This window comes from Monopterus albus, unplaced genomic scaffold (genome assembly GCF_001952655.1).
Source record: "Monopterus albus unplaced genomic scaffold, M_albus_1.0 scaffold202.1, whole genome shotgun sequence".
Taxonomy (NCBI): domain Eukaryota; kingdom Metazoa; phylum Chordata; class Actinopteri; order Synbranchiformes; family Synbranchidae; genus Monopterus; species Monopterus albus.
The window spans coordinates 1,020,667-1,039,715 of NW_018128082.1; the positions used below are offsets into that span (position 1 = coordinate 1,020,667).

At 41.2% G+C, this 19,049-nt stretch overlaps 2 protein-coding genes and 1 long non-coding RNA gene across 10 annotated transcripts in view; all 3 read right to left on the reverse strand.

The window, feature by feature from the left end:
* Positions 1–556, reverse strand: part of mpv17 (mitochondrial inner membrane protein MPV17) — a 7,913-nt gene extending 7,357 nt beyond the window's left edge. The window contains exon 1 of one of the 6 annotated variants that reach the window (XM_020618254.1): positions 506–556. The gene's annotated coding sequence lies outside the window, so the exon portion shown is untranslated. The other 5 variants (XM_020618257.1, XM_020618252.1, XM_020618255.1 and 2 more) reach the window with 5 other exon arrangements.
* A 563-nt stretch (positions 557–1,119) lies between these two features.
* LOC109970575 (uncharacterized) lies at positions 1,120–2,403 on the reverse strand. The gene is made up of 2 exons (XR_002276432.1): positions 2,092–2,403; positions 1,120–2,050 (listed from the first exon to the last, which is right to left on the reverse strand). It is a non-coding gene; the product is annotated as an uncharacterized LOC109970575 (long non-coding RNA).
* A 61-nt stretch (positions 2,404–2,464) lies between these two features.
* The window catches only part of LOC109970559 (uridine-cytidine kinase-like 1), a 19,747-nt gene continuing 3,162 nt past the window's right edge, over positions 2,465–19,049 (reverse strand). For 2 of the 3 annotated variants that reach the window (XM_020618194.1, XM_020618191.1), the window contains exons 3-15: positions 17,499–17,605; positions 16,422–16,592; positions 14,415–14,486; positions 11,608–11,797; positions 11,373–11,434; positions 7,727–7,746; positions 7,100–7,198; positions 6,820–6,913; positions 6,512–6,574; positions 5,279–5,401; positions 4,736–4,843; positions 4,298–4,454; positions 2,465–3,254 (exon numbers count right to left, since the gene is read on the reverse strand). In XM_020618194.1, the coding sequence (XP_020473850.1) occupies positions 3,178–3,254; positions 4,298–4,454; positions 4,736–4,843; positions 5,279–5,401; positions 6,512–6,574; positions 6,820–6,913; positions 7,100–7,198; positions 7,727–7,746; positions 11,373–11,434; positions 11,608–11,797; positions 14,415–14,486; positions 16,422–16,592; positions 17,499–17,605 (1,343 nt within the window). In that variant the 3' untranslated portion in view covers positions 2,465–3,177. Of the gene's footprint in view, positions 3,255–4,297; positions 4,455–4,735; positions 4,844–5,278; positions 5,402–6,511; positions 6,575–6,819; positions 6,914–7,099; positions 7,199–7,726; positions 7,747–9,216; positions 9,234–11,372; positions 11,435–11,607; positions 11,798–14,414; positions 14,487–16,421; positions 16,593–17,498; positions 17,606–19,049 lie in introns of all 3 variants that reach the window. The other variant, XM_020618192.1, reaches the window with a different exon arrangement.

A 19,049-nucleotide genomic window follows, 5' to 3' on the forward strand; every position in this document is an offset into this window, starting at 1 on the left:
TTGTGTTTAGGAAATAAATATAACACATATGTGAATGCCGAATTGTAGAACAGGTTCAAGTAATTTCTTTAAAATATAGAAGTTTTTCTGAAGGATACTCACAGTAACAAATATCCAAAGGAAACTCTAAAATGTCAAGTTTTTTTAATGCAGTTCTGGGTAACGTCCGGTCTTGTGTAGGCTAAGCTAACTGTTAGTGTAGTGTTCTTACGGAAGTTGTTAATTCACACACTTCCTAATTAATTAGCAACAAGGTTTTAGCATTTGTTATTCGCAGTAGTCAACGTTAAATCCTTGAAAGCAGTGGGTCATCACACGGTGCTGTAACTTTGTTCAACAATATAACACAGCAGAACTTTGTACCCAAACATGACCGCATCCCTATTTAACGTGGTGCCTTCAGTGCCTGTTAATACAAAGTAAACTACAAACACATAGATGTGTACGTGCCCGTTGACGAGCAACACCGGCCACGCGTGTGTAAATCGTCATCTGCTGGTGATACCTTCACGTCTCTTACTTTTGATCCGGACAAAGACACGAACGACATTAGTAAAGGTTTCTCTAGACCTACTTCACAGAGCAACTTTGAGCTGAAGCCAAATAAATACTGGAATAACAACAAAGCAGGACTTTAAAATGACAACTTATTCCAAGCTAAAGTTTTATCCAAGCTACCCAAACACTGTCACATCATAGCTGTTGAAGCAACACGTTGCTGTTTGATCAGGTAAAAACACGAATTCTATTTTATTTGTCTGGCTCACAATGAAGTAAATTGAAAGGACATGCAAAACATGAACACAGAACAAAACGACTGACAATAAATGACAGCCCAATTTTCATGCGTTTATTTTAATATAACGAGCAACCAAAAAAGGCGGCGTTATGTTAAACACCGTAACCCATGTAACATATTTTGCTACACTGTATTAAGATGAGGTTTGCGCTTTTTGGCTTGTAAATAGACCGCGCAGAATAAAACAGTTATTTCCTACAGCCCCGGAAGGCAGCATACGAGTCTTGGTATGCGTCACTTCCTCTGTAAACAAACCGGAATCTGCTACCCCCTAGCAGGAAACTCCAGCATTACACAATACGACAAAACCAAGCAAAATGTAAGGTTTTGAGTTTAATCATTTTTTTACAATTCTGTACAAGTGAAGCGGCACATATATATAAAACAACCAGAAACGGAGCCGTTTCTCAGAGGACACAGTGACAATTCCTGTCATTACACATGTAGTTCACATAAAGTCAGCCAGACCGTTCAACAGTCCCAATGCAGGAGTGTGATGTTATACTTTTCCCACAGCAATCATTTGGCTTGGTGTGTGACTGTTAACGCTGGTAACAGATCTGTCCCAGTTATGTGTGGCAGTGAAGACGGCAGGTAGCACTGAGCACCTGGAAGGAATGGAGCTGTAATTAACGTTGTACTGGACAAGTCAAACTGTCCAGCGACTAAGTGAACGTCTTGTATAATAAACCAGGCAGGTAATAAACATCTGTGTAACATTAAAACAATATGCACGTTGGATTAATGGTTGCGACCTGATGTGGAGATACAGAATCCCTGCAAACAATACATTAAATAAATAAAACACTTTTTAAAAATGCAGCAGCAAATGAGGGGACCACAATGTGTCAATGTGCTATATGAGTCAGTCTCTGCAAGAAGAAAAAATAAACAGAGGTTTAATCATTCAGCACAAGTTAGACAGTCATTTTCAATATACTGAACTACTGCTGTAGTTTAGTTTTAAATAATGAAATTCAACCACTTATTTATGCAACACCACCTGGTGTCATTTGTCGTCCTGTTCCGAGGTTCTTATTAGAACTTTTCCCTTTTGTCCAGATGTGAACGCTAACAACATGTAATTAAAGGCCACACAGAGAACCACATACACAGCGTCTGCTAACAGCTAAAGCTGTGTTAACTGGAGTTTCTTCAGAGCAGCTGTTTAAAAGCTTGACTTTACATTTTACAACTGCTGACCCACTGGTTTCTCTACTAAACGTTTGTTTCATCAGGGCAACTTGCAACCTGTACTTCACTTTATTTGTTTCATCAGGGCAACTTGCAACCTATTACTGCACTGTACTTCACTTTGTCTTAACCAGTTGTACTCTGGTTTTAGTGCTTACTGTTTTTACTGCTGTTAGTTTTTTTCACCTATGTAAAGCACTGTGAATTGCCTCTGTTTACGAAATGTGCTATATAAATAAAGCTGCCTTGCTTATAAGACACTGCAAGCAGAGAAATGTAAGAAATTTCAATGTTTCATTGTACAGGAGTTAAAGCTGCCAACAAATACATTAATCATTGTGGACAGCTGTGGCTCAGGAGGTAGAGCGGGTTGTCTCCTAAACAGAGGATTAGCAGTTTGATTCCCAGCTTGTCCAGTCAACATGTCGAAGTGTCATTGAGCAAGACACTGAACCCCCAGTTGCTCCTGGTGATGTTACCGGTGTGAATGGCCAAATAGTGTGAAAGCACTTTGAGTGCGCTGCAATGCATAGAAAAGCACTATACAGGTGTATAGACCATAAACAATAACATCTACTTATACATTATAGTGGGTTATAACCCACTTTTTAAATATTTATATGGTGCATATAAATGTTAAACTTGGGGGTAGCACTAAAAGTACAGTGCTACCATTTAAGGGCTTTAGCTCATTAAAATAGGGGCAGAGAGTTATTTCTGTGGCAACATACTGGAGTAAAACAACAAAAGAAAACAGTAACAGAGAAAAAGAAATATAATCTAAAATGTCTGTTGCCTGTAATCACTAGTCATTCCTCTTGTTCAAGTACGGAGCACCGTTGTCCCTTTCAGTGAGTAGCCTGAGCAAACATCGTCGTACAGTACAGACAGCTGCCGCGTCAGCAGCACAGCAAGGCTGCAACACACGAATAATCCTTACGAAAGGTTTTAAGTTGAGAAAAATAAACAAATTACACTACACTACGGACTACTCAGACAACCTTGAAGTCTTCAGCGGCAGTCTAAACAGCCAAAATGTGTGACAGATGTTGATGGAGATGAGCACAGAGCAGCAAGAGATGGAGGATGAGCTTTAAAAAAACAAAACAAAACAAAAAAAAAAAACTGGTTTCAAGACTAAATGCTTCTGTTGCAACCCTTCCCCTCCCTGACTGGTCCTCTCTTCAGAAGTCCATCCCTTCATCACTTTCACACCAGTCCGGGGGAGCGTCGGTGCCAAAGTACCGATCTCCAAAATTACCTGTGGAAACACAAAAAGAAAAGCAATGCAGAGTGAAAACAGAACCGGCTGTTAGCTCTCTAAAGTGTCAACTAATAAACAAGATTCAGGCAGATGGACTGAAACAATGCAACAGTTTTGAAAACAGCCCTGTCAGGGGGTGAAGGAACTCAGTCACTGTCTTAACAAGAACAGAAGCTACTGATTAGCAATTACGCTAGCGAATTATTGAACAATGAACAACAGACAAGTTGTGTGTGCATGTGGTGGTGGTACTTTGTCAGGGACAACACTCAGGGAAGCAAAAAGGAGGTAGTGCCACACTTGAAACTGAAATATAAACCATTGACAGCTCCTTGGAAGGGCTACCTCTTCTTCCCAGCAGGGGGCACTAACTCACTACTAACCTGTGACGAGGAGTATAAACCAATACAGCCCGTTACCCATCACGCTTTGTACAGGGGGATTTGGGCAGTGATTTTAATTCATAGTTTGTTGATGGGATTATTAGGGATTTTCCATTTGAAGCTTTTATGTTTTTCTAGCTTTTTGAAAGCTGATGTGTCAAACCAGAACTACAGCCTCAGTTATATGCTTCCAGCAATTAGCAGAGTCCATGCAGGTCTGTTTGGACTCATAATACATTCAGTGAAGGAATTTATCAAACGGTATCACCACATTCACCAAAACAGGATGGACCTGAGGTCACAGTGACCCCTGACCACCAATACCGAAGCCATTTCCTCAAGACATTCCTGAGAGTTGAGAGAATGAAACTGACAAGCCAAAAACATAACACCTACGAACTGCAGCTGTCACTGGTGCTGAGCCTTATTTGTAAACCTACTTTCTACAGCATTAGTATGTTTATTGTGAGCTGGAAGAGCTCAGCATCAGGCTTGTTGTTGTATCTGATCAGGGTCCCTGTGCATTTTTGACCATGTATTTGTATGTTTACATACAGTATATAGCATTTGAAATTTTTGTTGAAACAGTGCTACTTAATCCTCCCAGATGACTTGTGTGAAACTGCCTCCAGGTGACAGAAGAAGAAACCACCTCACCGATGCCTGGGATGATGTGGAACTGGTCGTTGACCTCCTTGTCCACAGCCGTGGTGATGATGCGGACTTTAGGGAAGGCATAGGCCACAGAGTGCACACCCATCTCTGCCATTAGCAGGGACAACAGGAAGATCTTATCTTCTGCTACATCATGGTCCTTTCCAGAGGAAAATAAGGAGAGCAAGAAAAAGCTCATTTAACACTGAAAAAGATGTTAATATCAGTGACTGGAGGAAGACATTCTCTGTTAATAGTCAAAGGGGTAGTCGTGCCCAAATGAAGAATTCTTTATATTCTATAGAATTATTTTCAAGTGAAAGAACATGCATTAAATTAGAAGAGTGAAAGACAAAATTAGGGTTCGAGCACAGTTAAGATGGAAAAGTCTTGACTGACAAAAAGAAAAAAAAAAAAAAGTACTAAATCTTGCTGAGGTACCAGCAGCACTCTGACAGCCATGAGAGCAGCCGCCCCGGTGGACACGGTGCTGTCCATCAGGATGACATAGTCTTCACTGATGTCTTTGGGCAGACGAAGGTAGTGAAGCTGGAGAAAGGAGACAAGCCAGTAAACAACACTGAGAAGGTGCAGATATTCTGATATCCATTAGCTGAATCAGTCTCTAACGGGCTACAATCATTAAATCACTGAAATACCAAATAAGATAGAAAAGATTTTCATCAATCAGTGACATATACTCTAAAGAAGTGTACAACATCCATCACAAGTGCTGAATTCATATTGGAAATCTCAACGTTACAACCCAGATCAATGATGTGAAGGATGTCACAGTACAAGGAGCAAGAAACCCAAATACTATTGGACGCAGTAAAGAGGGACAAGAAGCTCCATCTCTGAGGAAACTGTGGAATGCATGTTTTTGGATGAAAACACTTTTTTTGGGTCTGAAAGCGTGTGCGACAGAAACACAGGCTGAAAAGCTTGACACACACACACACACACACACACACACACACACACCTCGGGTTCTCCAGTATCCTGGTTGGTCTGGATGAGGATCTTTCCCAGCCGGATGTCTTTGCACACAGCCATCAGAGCCTGCTCCATGGTCTCCCCTGCCCTCAGGATAGAAACTCCAGTGATCTGCACAAACGCACAGGAGTTTAACCGTCTGACAACATTAAATGAGATTTGATGATGTGAGAACACGAAAAGACAACATGATGATCTAACACCTGCATGAAAACATCTGCTGTGAGCACCGCAATGCATCAACATTCACCTGGCAGCACAAAAACCCCAGAAGTCTTCACACACATACAGCAGGTAAATGAGATTCCACTGCTCCGTCTGGACTGTGCAGTGTGGGTGTTACAGTATACCCTTTTTATGGTTTATGGGGACTTTTAAAAAATAGGGATTCTATTTATTGAACGCAGCCTGAGATGTACACTGGGATTAAACATGGACTTGAGCTGGGTGACCACAAAGTTTAGGTCACATTAGTAACGACCATGTTAACTAGTGGTTCAGATCACGGACCGGATCATTTGTCAGATCAGGGGAAACATCTGCTGTGAGCACCGCAATGCATCAACATTCACCTGGCAGCACAAAAACCCCAGAAGTCTTCACACACATACAGCAGGTAAATGAGATTCCACTGCTCCGTCTGGACTGTGCAGTGTGGGTGTTACAGTATACCCTTTTTATGGTTTATGGGGACTTTTAAAAAATAGGGATTCTATTTATTGAACGCAGCCTGAGATGTACACTGGGATTAAACATGGACTTGAGCTGGGTGACCACAAAGTTTAGGTCACATTAGTAACGACCATGTTAACTAGTGGTTCAGATCACAGACCGGATCATTTGTCAGATCAGGGGGAAAAAAAAAGTCTGAAGTTTCAATAAAATCTTAAAATCTTCACTATTAAGGTAACTTAACCAAGTAGTCTGTGAGCCTAAACATAGTGAAACTTTGACTGTTTCGGCTTGCTGTTGCAAATTACGCTGTTGTTAATGTTGGCGTGGACACGACTCTTGTCTGTCTCGCTTAACTGCAAGTCTGCATCAAGATCTTGGGAATTATTCCTTTAAAAAGTAGCAGTGGCAGTAAGACTGCATTTCACGCAATGATTCAGCAGTTCAGGTGTGTGCTGAACCAAAAATCTGTACAGATCAGGGATCAGCTACGATCCGTTACATCACTGAAGTTATCGGTGTCAAACAGCAGAATAAAAGCAGACTTACCCGTTTACCGCTCAGCCTCTTGCCCTCATAGATGCCACCCTGAGGCGTCTCCACACATACCGACTAGAGAGAGTGTCACAGACGCGACAGAGGGGAAACGGCTTGTGAAACATTTTGCCAGCTTCACCAGACACTTAACTTCAGCCGCTAACTGGTGGTTTAAACCTGAAGTCTATTTCAGGCAGAGACCTTTCTAAAGGTTACACAGCTAAAACTGCTGATGAACAGACTTGTTTACTTCAACAAGATTCTACCTTCAAACGAACCGAAAGCAGGAGGCCAGTGAAAAGTCACAAATAAAAACTCACCTTGAGGGGCAAGAAGGAGAGGGCATGTTCTATCAGGAGCCTCATTAATCTCTTGGAGTAGAAAATAAACTCATCTCGGTTAGTCTCCTTGTTCCTACACAACACAGAGGGCAGGATGAAAGGACTGTGTGACTGGGAAGAAACTGGGAAGAGCCTGACTCGTACTAGAGAATAAAAGTCAGGATATCTCAAGTTTTTTGCCATATTCAGTTTTATGTGGTTTTAAGAAGACCTGGCTGGTAAAGTGTGTGTGTGTGTGTGTGTGTGTGTGTGTTCCGACCTGATGATGGTGTGCATGCCGCGGACCTGTGGCGTGCTCTCCATAACACTCAGGGTTTTGGGTAATGGCTGACCCTGATGAGCAGAGGCCAGAGCTGATCTGTGGCAGACAAACACATTCATATACACAAAGTGAATGACGTGCTGACTTCAGGAATGTTCAAGTAGCACACTGTGGCAGCAGACTGATGACATTCTTAATTAAAAAGCACCTGTTTGGAGCAAAACTCTCCTAGGTGAAGCAGGTCGACTCAGACTACCGAGTAGACAAATCTCTAAAAAGCTGAAAACTGTTGTTTTTGTCCATCGATATGTGTCTCAACACGAGAGATTACCTCATGACAATTTCAGCAATTTTGTTTCACCCATAACTTTATATTCAACTGGAAAAACAGTGTGTTGAAAAGTCATTTAGCAGATCACGAGATATTAAAACTCAAACACAAAGAAAGGTTTTAGACTTAGCAGCTGCTTAAGGCCCAAACTGCATCTATTCAAGTCAAGACATTTACACTCACTGAACGGGGAAGGCAGTTAAAAATGCAGAAGACGACCAAGTACAATAAAACTACAAAATCATGATTTTAAAACCACAAAGCTAAAAGAGAATCCATAAAGCAGGTCTCACATATCCCAGCGGAGCTTCCTCTGAAGAAGGTGACCGATTTGGTGAAATGAGGTTATTAAAGGTGTCGGAGGGAGATAAAGAAATACAGGAAGGAAAACAAACACAGGATGGGAAACAGGAAAAAAGAGAAAGAACAGTATTAGAGCAGTGAAACAGCTCCACTAAATCTCTGCTGCGCAACAATGAACAAACACTTTCTAGTCCAGGACTGAGGCGCAGCAAGCTCACTTCAATTTATCTGGGGTCATTTTAGGTGACTCAGGTCCTTCACCCTGCGAACAGACTACTTCAGAGGCTGAAAACACAGATTAGTCATTCTTTGCTGCAGATTCAGTGCAAGATCTCAACCCAATGAAAGAAGCTTCTGTTCCTGGAGATTTACTAAGAATTGATCTAAAAAAAAACAGAAAAACTGGAAACATTCATGCTGTTGAACCAAAGTTTCAAATCTGGTCTTAAAGGTGTGCTATAGTTTAGTCCCAATATGAGTGAATGCCGCTGTTGTCGTCTTCATCAGCAGCATCATAATCATTTGTTCAATAAAACAGCTTTTTTCTGCCTGTTGCAGGAAACCCTCAACAGTTCATCTCCGACCTGCTGCTTTAAGAGGTTCTCAACTACAGAGGTCATTTTTAAACATATAACGTATATCTCATTAAAATTTTTAATCTTTCTGGCTGGTGTATTAGTGTGGTTGTGTGAAACGTGGCCTGTGGAACTCGGGAAAAGCAGTTCAGTTTTTAACCAAGGCTAAGAGTCGAGACATTTCTGACGTTCAGGATTCTGAGAAGACTGATCCAACCTTGGGGAAGTTAAAGCATAAACAGTGGGCTTCAGGGCTCTGCCTCCACTATTCCACATTTTAAACCTGTACCTCAGTTTTATCCATTTTTCAAAAAGCAACTTTTAATGCACTGTGCATGTGCAAGAGTTGGGGCACTAAGCTCTCACTTGGACAGATGCATCATGCAGAAGACAGCGGCTTCCTTTCCGTTTCACTGCCTTGACTGGTTGCACACCATTTGCACTGAGAATTGATATTCAGTGTGAATCTATTCTTCCCTCTGACTGTGCAGAGTTTCCTGTGCCACACAACCCCAAGGCAAAAGATTTTCAAATACAAAGTGTTTCAGCAAGATTGAATATTTGTGCTGTAATACACCACATAACAACTAGAGACAAATCTGATGTCAACAAACTACAGGTGTCCACACTGTATGTAAAGTCAAACCAGAGTGTAACGTAATGCAGTCCTGTGTTTGGCTCATCTGTTCTTAAAGAGGCTGGTCCTCTGTCTGCTCCTTCTCAGTGCTGTAGTTAAGTCCAAGTCGAGTCTCGAATCACCAGTGTTTGAGTCCAAATCAAGACAAGTGTTCACTTTGTCTTTGGTTTTAACTGACGCACAGCTGAAATCAGATTGTATAATAGAAACGAAACAGAGAAGTGGAGGGAGAAGACATAGTGGTTAAAAAGCAGTTGGACAGTCGTACCTCACAGTGATCTCACGCTGGAATGGTTACACAGCATTCAGCCAGGCAAGGGAGGTCGTGTACGCACAATGAGACACACACACACACACACACACACACACACACACGTGTGCAAACAGAGAGAAACATAACAAAACATGAGATAAGCCATTCCTGAGAAAAGTAAGCTCAGCAACATAAACCCCACCAAACACTTAATGCACAGTAAATGTTTGTCTGTTGAAATGTAGCGTTGAGTCCCCAGACTAGACCTGAACAGTTTTATGTATCAGATGGATTAGTGACTGTTAGTGTGCATCAGGTTTCTGCAATAATCCCTCTTCTAACACAGCATGAACTGCCCCTTGGTTCAATGTACAGCTTATTATCGTTTTCCTTTACTATGTAAACCTCTTACTTGTATAATACCACTTAATGCTTTCAGTTGTTTTATCATCTTTTCGTGTCTATATTATGATCTTCATATTTTTAAGTGGTGCCGTGACCTGACCTGAACATAACGTAGAAATTCTTTGGATGTGCATATTGTAGTTTGTGGCAAATGCTAAAAACTATCAAGAAAATGAAGAGTAACGCAGAGTTTAATCTTGCCTTTGTTAAGCAGAGTTAATAATCTAGCTAAAATGTCATCTCTACCACAGAAATGCAGGCAGACAGTCGTACCAAGATTAACAAACCAGCTTTGTGCTCAAAAAGAAGTAATGACAGAAATGTACAGATCATCATTTACTTCATTACTGCTCACATTAATGCAACAACACATTAACATGAGCAAAGGAGAGGGAAGAAGTGAATGGGGTCCATTTAGGAGGAACAGTCTCATGCCATCTGTGTGTGCATGCTCCTACTCATCCACGTTACACGCATGACATCTGCTCTTTGTGTTCTGCTAGTGGTCATGTGTTCAAAGCAGAACAGATCAGAGTTCGGTACAGGTCGTAAAGTGGCTGGATGACAAGATAAAGGAGAACTCTCCTCCTCTTGCAGGGTGATTAATCTAAAGTGCCCGCTGCAGATGTCTGACTCACCGAGTTCAATGAGGTATAGAGGGAAAGATGGGAAACCTTCAGGCAGCTATTTGATTGACTGAAGCTGAAAAATATCCGTCAGGAAATTAAATATTCTTTTTCTTTTTACCGTAACTTTATCACTGTGAAGTATAACCTTAGCTCAGTGTGTCATGGTGCTTGATGTCAACCATAAATGTGAGTCTGAGAACAGACGGCACTGAGCAGATAGTCAAATGGTTGATTCTAGTTATTCACCTGACCAGCATTTGCCACTTACAACCAGCAGGGGGCGGCATTGTCAGAGACAGTCTACAGACTCACCTCACATGGTAAAACAATTACAACTGTGTAGACTACTAGGGAACTTTAATCCAACCCAGCTTAAAATATGTAAACACTGAACCCAAAACTCTGGTTAAATGACCTTTACACTGGTAGAATCAGTCATTTGAAGCTAAGGGAAGCTCTCAGGACTGAAACTAGTCATAATGTGACGAAGAAGAGTGAAGTTTTTATGTCTAATTGTACACACATCCTCCCCTTCCCACAGGAAAAACACAAACCATATCTGGGTATACAGTACTGCAGCATCACATATTTCAGAACCAGATCAACACAGAAAGCCAACAGCAGGTGTCCAAGTTTAAAGACGCATCGCACGCCCTGCAGGATTACGCAGGCTTTAAATGAGACCCATGAGAGTGTGTTCGTTATGCGTGTCATTATCATCAGTCTGGCACACTGAAACATTGGTCTGATCATATTATACCACGTTTTCCTGGCTCAAGTTTACATGTGTAAATTCACAAAAGTTAACCCTCAGGACTGTTTTGCCTCCAAAGCACCACAGGCCATGTTCAACACTCCACACCTGAGCTAGCATCTTCATCAGTTTAAGGTGAACTGAGGATTTAGGACGCTCCAGCTTCTTAGGCGGATGCATGAGGTACACTGTCTGAGTTTATCTATAAAATCACTGTTGGACTGTTGTGTATTAAATATTCTTTGTTCACAGCAGCAGAAAACAAACCGTGAACCTCTAATCAGCACCTTGTGCATCTACAAAGTAGACATAACAAAAATAATCACAGTCTAAGGTTGGAAATAACCAAGGTAAACTACATTTAACACGTGATGAGTCTTTACCTTCTCCAGCTGACTGTGAACATGCTGAACGATCAAATCCAACGCTACAAAGTTCTCTCCACCTGCAAATAATACAAGTTTAAGATACAGACCAAGAATGTAATGACAGAATTTGACAGCCCTAATAAACATTTATTTCTCCAAACAAGCTCTTTTTTCCAATTAATACAAAAACAATAAGCCCAGTGTCTGAAAAGTTTAATGTTGAGTTGTACTGAACTACATTTCCACTCACCTCTGGGCACCACGATGTCAGCGACCTGCACTGTGGGCTCGATGTACTGCTCGAACGCTGGCTTTACAAACTTATTGTATTGTTTGATGATGCCGCTGATGTCCCGTCCACGCTGTGAGATGTCTCTCTTCAGCCTCCGTATCAGGCGGATATCTGAATCTGTATCCACAAACACTTTCATGTCCAGAAGCTGGTAAAGGAGATAAATCATCTCATTAATCTGCGGTTTGTTCTGCATATACACATTTTCATTTACTACATTTCTAGACATCTTACACAGCTTTACAGTGATTTCATGTGTCCCCAAATACCTACAATACCTTTTAAATCTTCTAGTGTAAAATCTAGGTGTCCTCTTTTTGTTTTTATTCCACAAAAGGTGGCATTTGTGATTCAAACTTGCTGTATTAGTCCGCCACCTGTAATCAAACCAGCCAGCCAGAAGCAAAACTGAGGAGCTTGTATGACGCAAACCATGACCCATTTTGTGGCTGCAGTGAAGTCAACTTATATTTGGTCAAGTTCTGTACGAGGAAAAGAAACCAAAAATCAATACAAAGTAAATTTCTTATTAAGCATTTTAATGTTTTCTGAGAGTTTAAGTGAGTCATGTTGTACAAAAGATTTTAATACAGTCATCTGTTACAGAGTAAAAACAAAAACTATAACACTATAATACTGGGAAGCCTTTAAAAACATCACTAAAAATATCTAGATTATTGACTCATCTTCCAAATACTATGTTAATTCATTAGTTTTTGGAAACTGCATAGAGTATCATACTGTATAACACAAACCAAGGAGACAAACATTCACATTTTAGAGGCTGGAACCAGCAGATGTTTGGCATTTATCTGTCAAACATTATATAAAGTTTTCATTACAATTGCTGGTAATAAATGTTCTGTACACATTAACTAATCAATTACCTGTTTAAGTCTCAAAGCCTTTATTTGATTTGAAGAAAAGACAAAAGTTTGCTTGATATATTGTTTTGGTGAAATAAGCATTTGTACGCTGTGACAATATTAAAGTTATTGAAAAGGAGGGAGAAATAAAAGTTAGACAAACAAAAACAAAAACTGTACCAGCTTCACCTTCCACTTCTGTCACAGAAATGGTTGTGGTGCTCTGTTTCACTCTGAAAGTGACTCACAACACTGTGAAGAATCACGTGTAAACTGAGGAGACATCAGGTGTCACAAGCACAGTCCAGTCATTACACTGAACATGAACGCAGCAAAACCAGGAAGAATAAAAATAAAAACTCAATGATGCAGCATCACAACAGAGGTGGGAAGACAAAGAGCCAACAGAGAAGAACTGCTGAAATGAAAAGGAGTTTGTGTGAATTAGTCGAGTGTGTGTTCATGTATAACTCAGCTGCACAACAAGCCTGTTGTAAATCTGACAAACTGACCGACCAAACGATGACATGTTCCTGAATAAGCCCAGCTGTCAGCCTGCAGGAGAAGTGAGTGAGGAGTGTATATACAGGTTTATTACCCTGTGTGAGCAGTATGTGTGTGTGTGTGTGCATGCAGTGTCTCCGGTTCTTAGACCATTAGCATGTCAGATCTGCAGCTGTAATTGACTTCAGTTACAAAAACGGACACAAAACAATTAAAACAATTAATCACCTCAGACATAGGTTCTTATTAACTGATTCAGAGGGTAATCGACTACACAGCTGGGCCTCAGGGGAGGCCTTCTGCCTTATCACCATGGTCCAGCTCTCTCACACACACTCCACACTTACATAAAGGTCAAGAGGACGATGCTCAGCAGCAGAGAAGCTCCGCAATAAAGCACTCTCCTTTAATTCATGTGGATTTCCTCTGACCCTTGATGCCATCATTATAAACACCGCAGAATTAATTTTCACCTCAATTAATTTTCAAAACTGATCTCCTCTTGACATGCACACAAACAAACAGAAGAGAGACGTGGTCCACCCTGGGCAGGTCGCCAGTCTATCACAGGGCTGACATGTAGACAAACAACCACACTCACTCCTACGGGCAATTTAGAGTCGCCAGTCAACCTAAGCTGAATGTCTGAACTGTGAGAGGAAGCTGGAGTACCTGGAGAGAACCCACGCAGGCACAGGGAGAACACGCAGACTGCACAGAGAGGCCCCGGGTCAGCCCGGGCTCGAACCCGGAACCTTCTTGCTGTTAGGTGACAGCGCTAACCACCGCTCCGCTGTGCCACCCCTCTCCCAGAGGGATAACCCATAATCCTATACAATGTTACTTAAAGAAATATAGTGCTAAAAAGAACTAAACAGAACATCAAGATACACACTCCCATAGTTATGGTTAAAGAGACACACTGACTGAACGGTACTGAATATTTAATAAAAGGGGAATATGAGCGCCTCAGCATCAGCCGTGTCCATATGAAACATTTCATCCACAGATAAACGGCGCAGCCAGCTGATTTAATTTCCTTAATCAAAGGTTCATTATTTATTCGCCTGTTTGTCTCCGAGCTGACTGAGCCATTAATCAGGTCTGACACAGACAGCACAGGGGCAGAACAAGGAAAATCTAATTACAAAACATTTAAGCAGCATCCAAATATTTTGACAAGTAAACAGATTTGAAATCAACAAGTTAGCTTGGATTTTTTTTTTTTTTAAATAAAATCTGAGGTTTTCTGGCAATGCTGCTTTCACTGACTGCTGTGAGTTGCTCTAAATGGGACAAGTCGATGTGTGAAACATTTCAGGGTTTAAAAACAATACAGTGGGTGAAAGCTTTAATGTGCCACTGGGGGAGAAGAGAGGATCGCACTATTCTTACCTTCAGCAGCTCCTTGTTGGCGAAGGCCAGGATGCCCTCAAAGATGACAACGTTGGCCCCGTATACTGTTTTCTGTCGTGAAAAATAAATGGGTATTGATTAAATACAAACGTATGAAGAGAGAAGCTCTAAGAGCTAATCAGATCATCTGCTCCTGTGGAGGGAGCATTTGGTTTCTACTCTATGCTCCCGAGTCACAGACACCAGCATGATGACATGATGTGACACAAAGTAAAAGAAATACAACCCTTCAACAGATAGATAAATGTCCTCACTTCTCTGATGATGAACTGATGGTCAGTCTTAAAGCTGAGTTGTGGAGTTATGTTTCTCAAACACACTGCACTTTCCACTGAGGCCTGAGAAATGTATTCATGTATTTTTAAACACATTTTCTTTATCACAAAACACTTTCAAAGTTGACTTTCTTTTTTTAAATATTTATGTGCATGCACACTTGCTAGCAGGGTTTTCCTCGTCCTTTTCAACTGGCACATGCCCAACGCCACCTGTCGAGCAGTGGAAAGGCAGGAAACCCTCAGCTTTAATGTGCATGATGTTACCTGTACGTTCACAGTTGTGCATTCTCGAGCACTTGGCAAACAAAATATAAAAAAACATTTGGTCCTACTAGTGGCTGAAATCCCTACAATACAAAAGGGGCTTTGAATACATCAGTCCAACACATGTGGACACAAAACACAACAACCAGCTATTCTTGTGTTCTTCACTGTTATCAAACCTCAGTGTGAACTTGTTTCACTACTAAGGAGAGTGAGTGTGTGCTTGTTTCTGTGGGTGAGAGATTAATCACAGCCTCAGTGAAAGACAAAATGGCACCAAGTATATCGCAATCCTATTATCCTCCTCTGACCAGCATCGAGATAAAGTCAAAGGACCGGACACTTTGCTATCAATGCCAAGAGAAAGAAAGAAAGAAAGAAAGAAAGAGAGAGGGAGGAGGAGGAGGTGAGGTCGTGTTTGAAAAGGAGAAATTGAAAAGGAGAGAATTGAAAGCGTTTATCGATTCGTTCATTACCCTGTTCACTAAGAAATGATTTAGTGGGTCTTTAACATGTTTAAGTGTTGGTGGCTCCAAGAAGGTGACCTCCACTTTTACCAGAGAGGAAGACGCCAGAAAACCGCACCCTCTTGTTTATTCATACCAGTGGCAGAAACACACACAGTATATTCAGCCTGCAGCTGGTTGGCCCTCACAGCCCCTTGACTCTTGGAACCCGAGGCTTAATTACATTCACCCTGCAGTACAAAAGGCCCATAATAAAATGATTTCCAAGGCACAGGTCGTGATTGGCGATTTCCCGCCTGGTGTTGTGCTTTTCAGCCATGAAATTACATTGCACAGAAATAGAGAGGAGCTGTCAGAGTGCTACGCTGTCCGAATGATTCTTCACAACGTCTCTGGGAGGGGATTTGGGCTCTTTGCCTGGGTTTTAATGTCTTGTACACTAAATCCTTAATAATTATCAAATTAGCAGGCATCTCAATTGGCATCTGCTCAGACAACTAACACAACCCCAGAGGTGTTCAATGATTTGTAGCTGCAATAGGAATTTTATCCTTTAAATTACAAGAGGTCGAAAATGTTTGTCGCTTTATTTTGGTGACCATTTTCCTGTACAAACTGCACTGAAGTGAAGCTACAGTAACTGAGGAACACAGTACAATAGGTCCCAGTTACTCAGACTGCAAGAGAAATATTACAATAATATTAATAGATTGCTAGAAGATACCAATTCACTTTGTCTTTCCTCTCTCCACCTTGATCTAAGATGGTATCTTCCAGCTTCTGACTGACTGAACACACCTGATCCAGGTAATCAGCAGCGGGTAGAGCAGTGATAGCTGGAAAACAAGCAGGGCAGCAGCATTCGACACCAACACTGTCGAATCTTGTAGAAACAAATCATCCCATCTAAAATGCAGTAACCAAGTGACATTAGGAACAACCTTTAAGGCCGGTTTGACTCAGTGACAAGGTCTTACCCATTCTTTGCGTCTGCAGTGAGACGTGAAGTCATACACCGGCACTTTGACGCTTTTTCCTTTCTTCAGCTTTCGGAGGACGGTGATCAGGAGCTCAAAGTCGAAGGCATCAGGGTGGTCGAAGTTGTATTCATTTTTGGCTGCCAGCTCCTGCTCTTCTTTATTCAGCACCTGAAACAGCAGCGCACACACAAAACAAGTTAACCACAAGACTCCAGAGATTAATAACTGAACTGACGTTCCTCCAGTTACACATATTTATTCACCGAAGGCAGATGGTAGCAGTAAAAGAGCTTGGTTTTGTTCCCTGCCCCCTGAGACCAGTGTGGATTTTAAAGGTCAGTGCTGGCGTAGATGACAGCAAATTTCAATGATATTATTATGCAGCAGTTTTAAAACTGTTTTTTCCCCCCGAGAACAAAACATTTAGTGTGTGATCATGAGAAAACCATAGTTCTTCTCTGAAAATACAAGAACTGAAAATTAGTTTTGCTGATTAAACACAGAAAAACACCTTTTAAAAACAGGTTCCCATGGGAAAAGTCAAATCCACCCCCAGACTTTCTGTTGCAAGTCACCTCCACTCTTTTTCTAGCCATATTTCTCCGATGCCCTTCAGTGTCATCTTCTGAAGGAACATTTCACAGATATGTTAATCATTTCAATACAATGTGCCCCCTCATCTGTTAAATTGAATTTAAAGGAGGCTCAATAAACCAGAACACAAAGTAGTGCATTCTGAATAAAGGTGCTGCCACAAAAAAAAAAAAAAAAACATACTCCTCCATTCACTTTCAATGCATCACTAGAAAGCTACGGCACATGTAGCCGCCATATATCACTTTTTAACTGGAAGCAACAATTCACATCTGAAGGTCATCAAAACAGGAATTTCCGCAATGAATGAAAACGTCCCAAGAATTTTACTCACTGGAGTTAAAGGCTGGGTATTGTTCTAATTATTGTAAAACGCTGAGCAAGTAATCTGAAATATTACCAGACTGATTTAATGAACAGAGAACTCACACTTGGAGTAAGTCGTCATTTATTTTTAGTGCCGTTAGCAGAGTCTTGTACCTTGTAGAAGGAGTCCATGGAGAGGAGAACCACCCAGGGGACATCAAGCGCTTCAATGATCTTATTGGCTACTGTGGTTTTACCTGAAGCACTTCCTCCACACAGACCTACAACAGGAAAGCAACAGTGTTACCAACAGATGGAAGACACATTTAAACTAGCATAAAGCAAACGACTACCTCAGATCCCTTTTTTATTTAAAGTGCTATGTGGGTTTTTGGGCATCCGTGACCACTGCTTTTCCTTAGACACTGTTGTAGGTACCGACCACTGCAGACCAGGAGCACCCAACAAGAGCCGCAGTCTGGGAGACGCTCTGACCCAGTCGTCAGCCATCACAGTTTGGCCCTTGTCAAAGTCACTCAGATCCTTACACTCATCCATTTTTCCTGCTTCCAACACAACTTCGAGGACTGAATGTTTACTTGCTGTCTAACGTACCCCACACACTGACAGGTGGCACTGTGATGAGATGTGACCACCTGTCAGTCTTCACAGTGTTGTGGCTGAGTGGTGTATGATCCATGTTAAAACAGCCAAAATACAGAACCTTTAAATGATACGTGTTTTTCCATGTAATCTGGCTATGTAGTAATGTAAATCAAACACAAAAAAGTAGAAAAATAAAATAAACAGTACAACCTGGCTAAAGTGACAACTAATGATTATTGTCATTAACCAGTTGGTATACTGATTTCTTAAAATAAAACTGGTTATTTAGTCTATAAAATAGTAATGTCACAACATATCTTCAAAATGTGATAAAAAAAGAGAAAAGCAGCTAATTCTCACAGTTGAAAAGCTAAAATCTACAGTGTTTTTGCTTGTTAATCCCTGAAAGGATTAAAAGTGTCAATTCATTTTCTGTTGTTCAACTACTGATTAATCATTGTAACACAACACATGGCACAGTTATTATAAAAAACAGTTCCTGTGTATTAGTATTTATTTGTGCTGTGAGTAAATCAGAGTGATACTCAGTGAAAAATGAGTTTTTTGCTTGGCATTGCAGAAAATGTTGGTGCAACCATATTTATTGCTGGAGTCAGAGACTAAAAAAATACTGGCACCAGAGCAACCAATGTAAGAAAAACAAAAACAATCTGGAGCCCATCATTACCCCACTCGACCTCCCGGGTTAAAGACCACAGCAGCAATCGTTCAGGACAACAACCCTGGGAACGGGGCCAGAAATACACACCGGCTGCCTGGTTGGCAAAGTGAAAAACAGGATGCACTCTCCACGAACGGCTGTGTGTTTGTTGGTGTGTGCATGCATGTGTGTGCGTGCAGGAACAGAAATGGCCTACAGAGCTAGATCAGTGGTATAAACAACTCTCGGTGAAGTGTTGGAATGAGGGTTTTTTTTTTTTTGCTCAGATAAGAGCCATCAAGGTCAAAACTGCTGACTGGGAGGCTGAGGGAAAAGACTGCAGTGCTGCTCATTTCTATGTATGATTACACCTTTGGAGAGGTTATAGAAATACCACCTCTGACTTCTGAATTGTTGTAGTAAAAGAAAAAACCCGCGAGACCCATTTACTGAGTTCC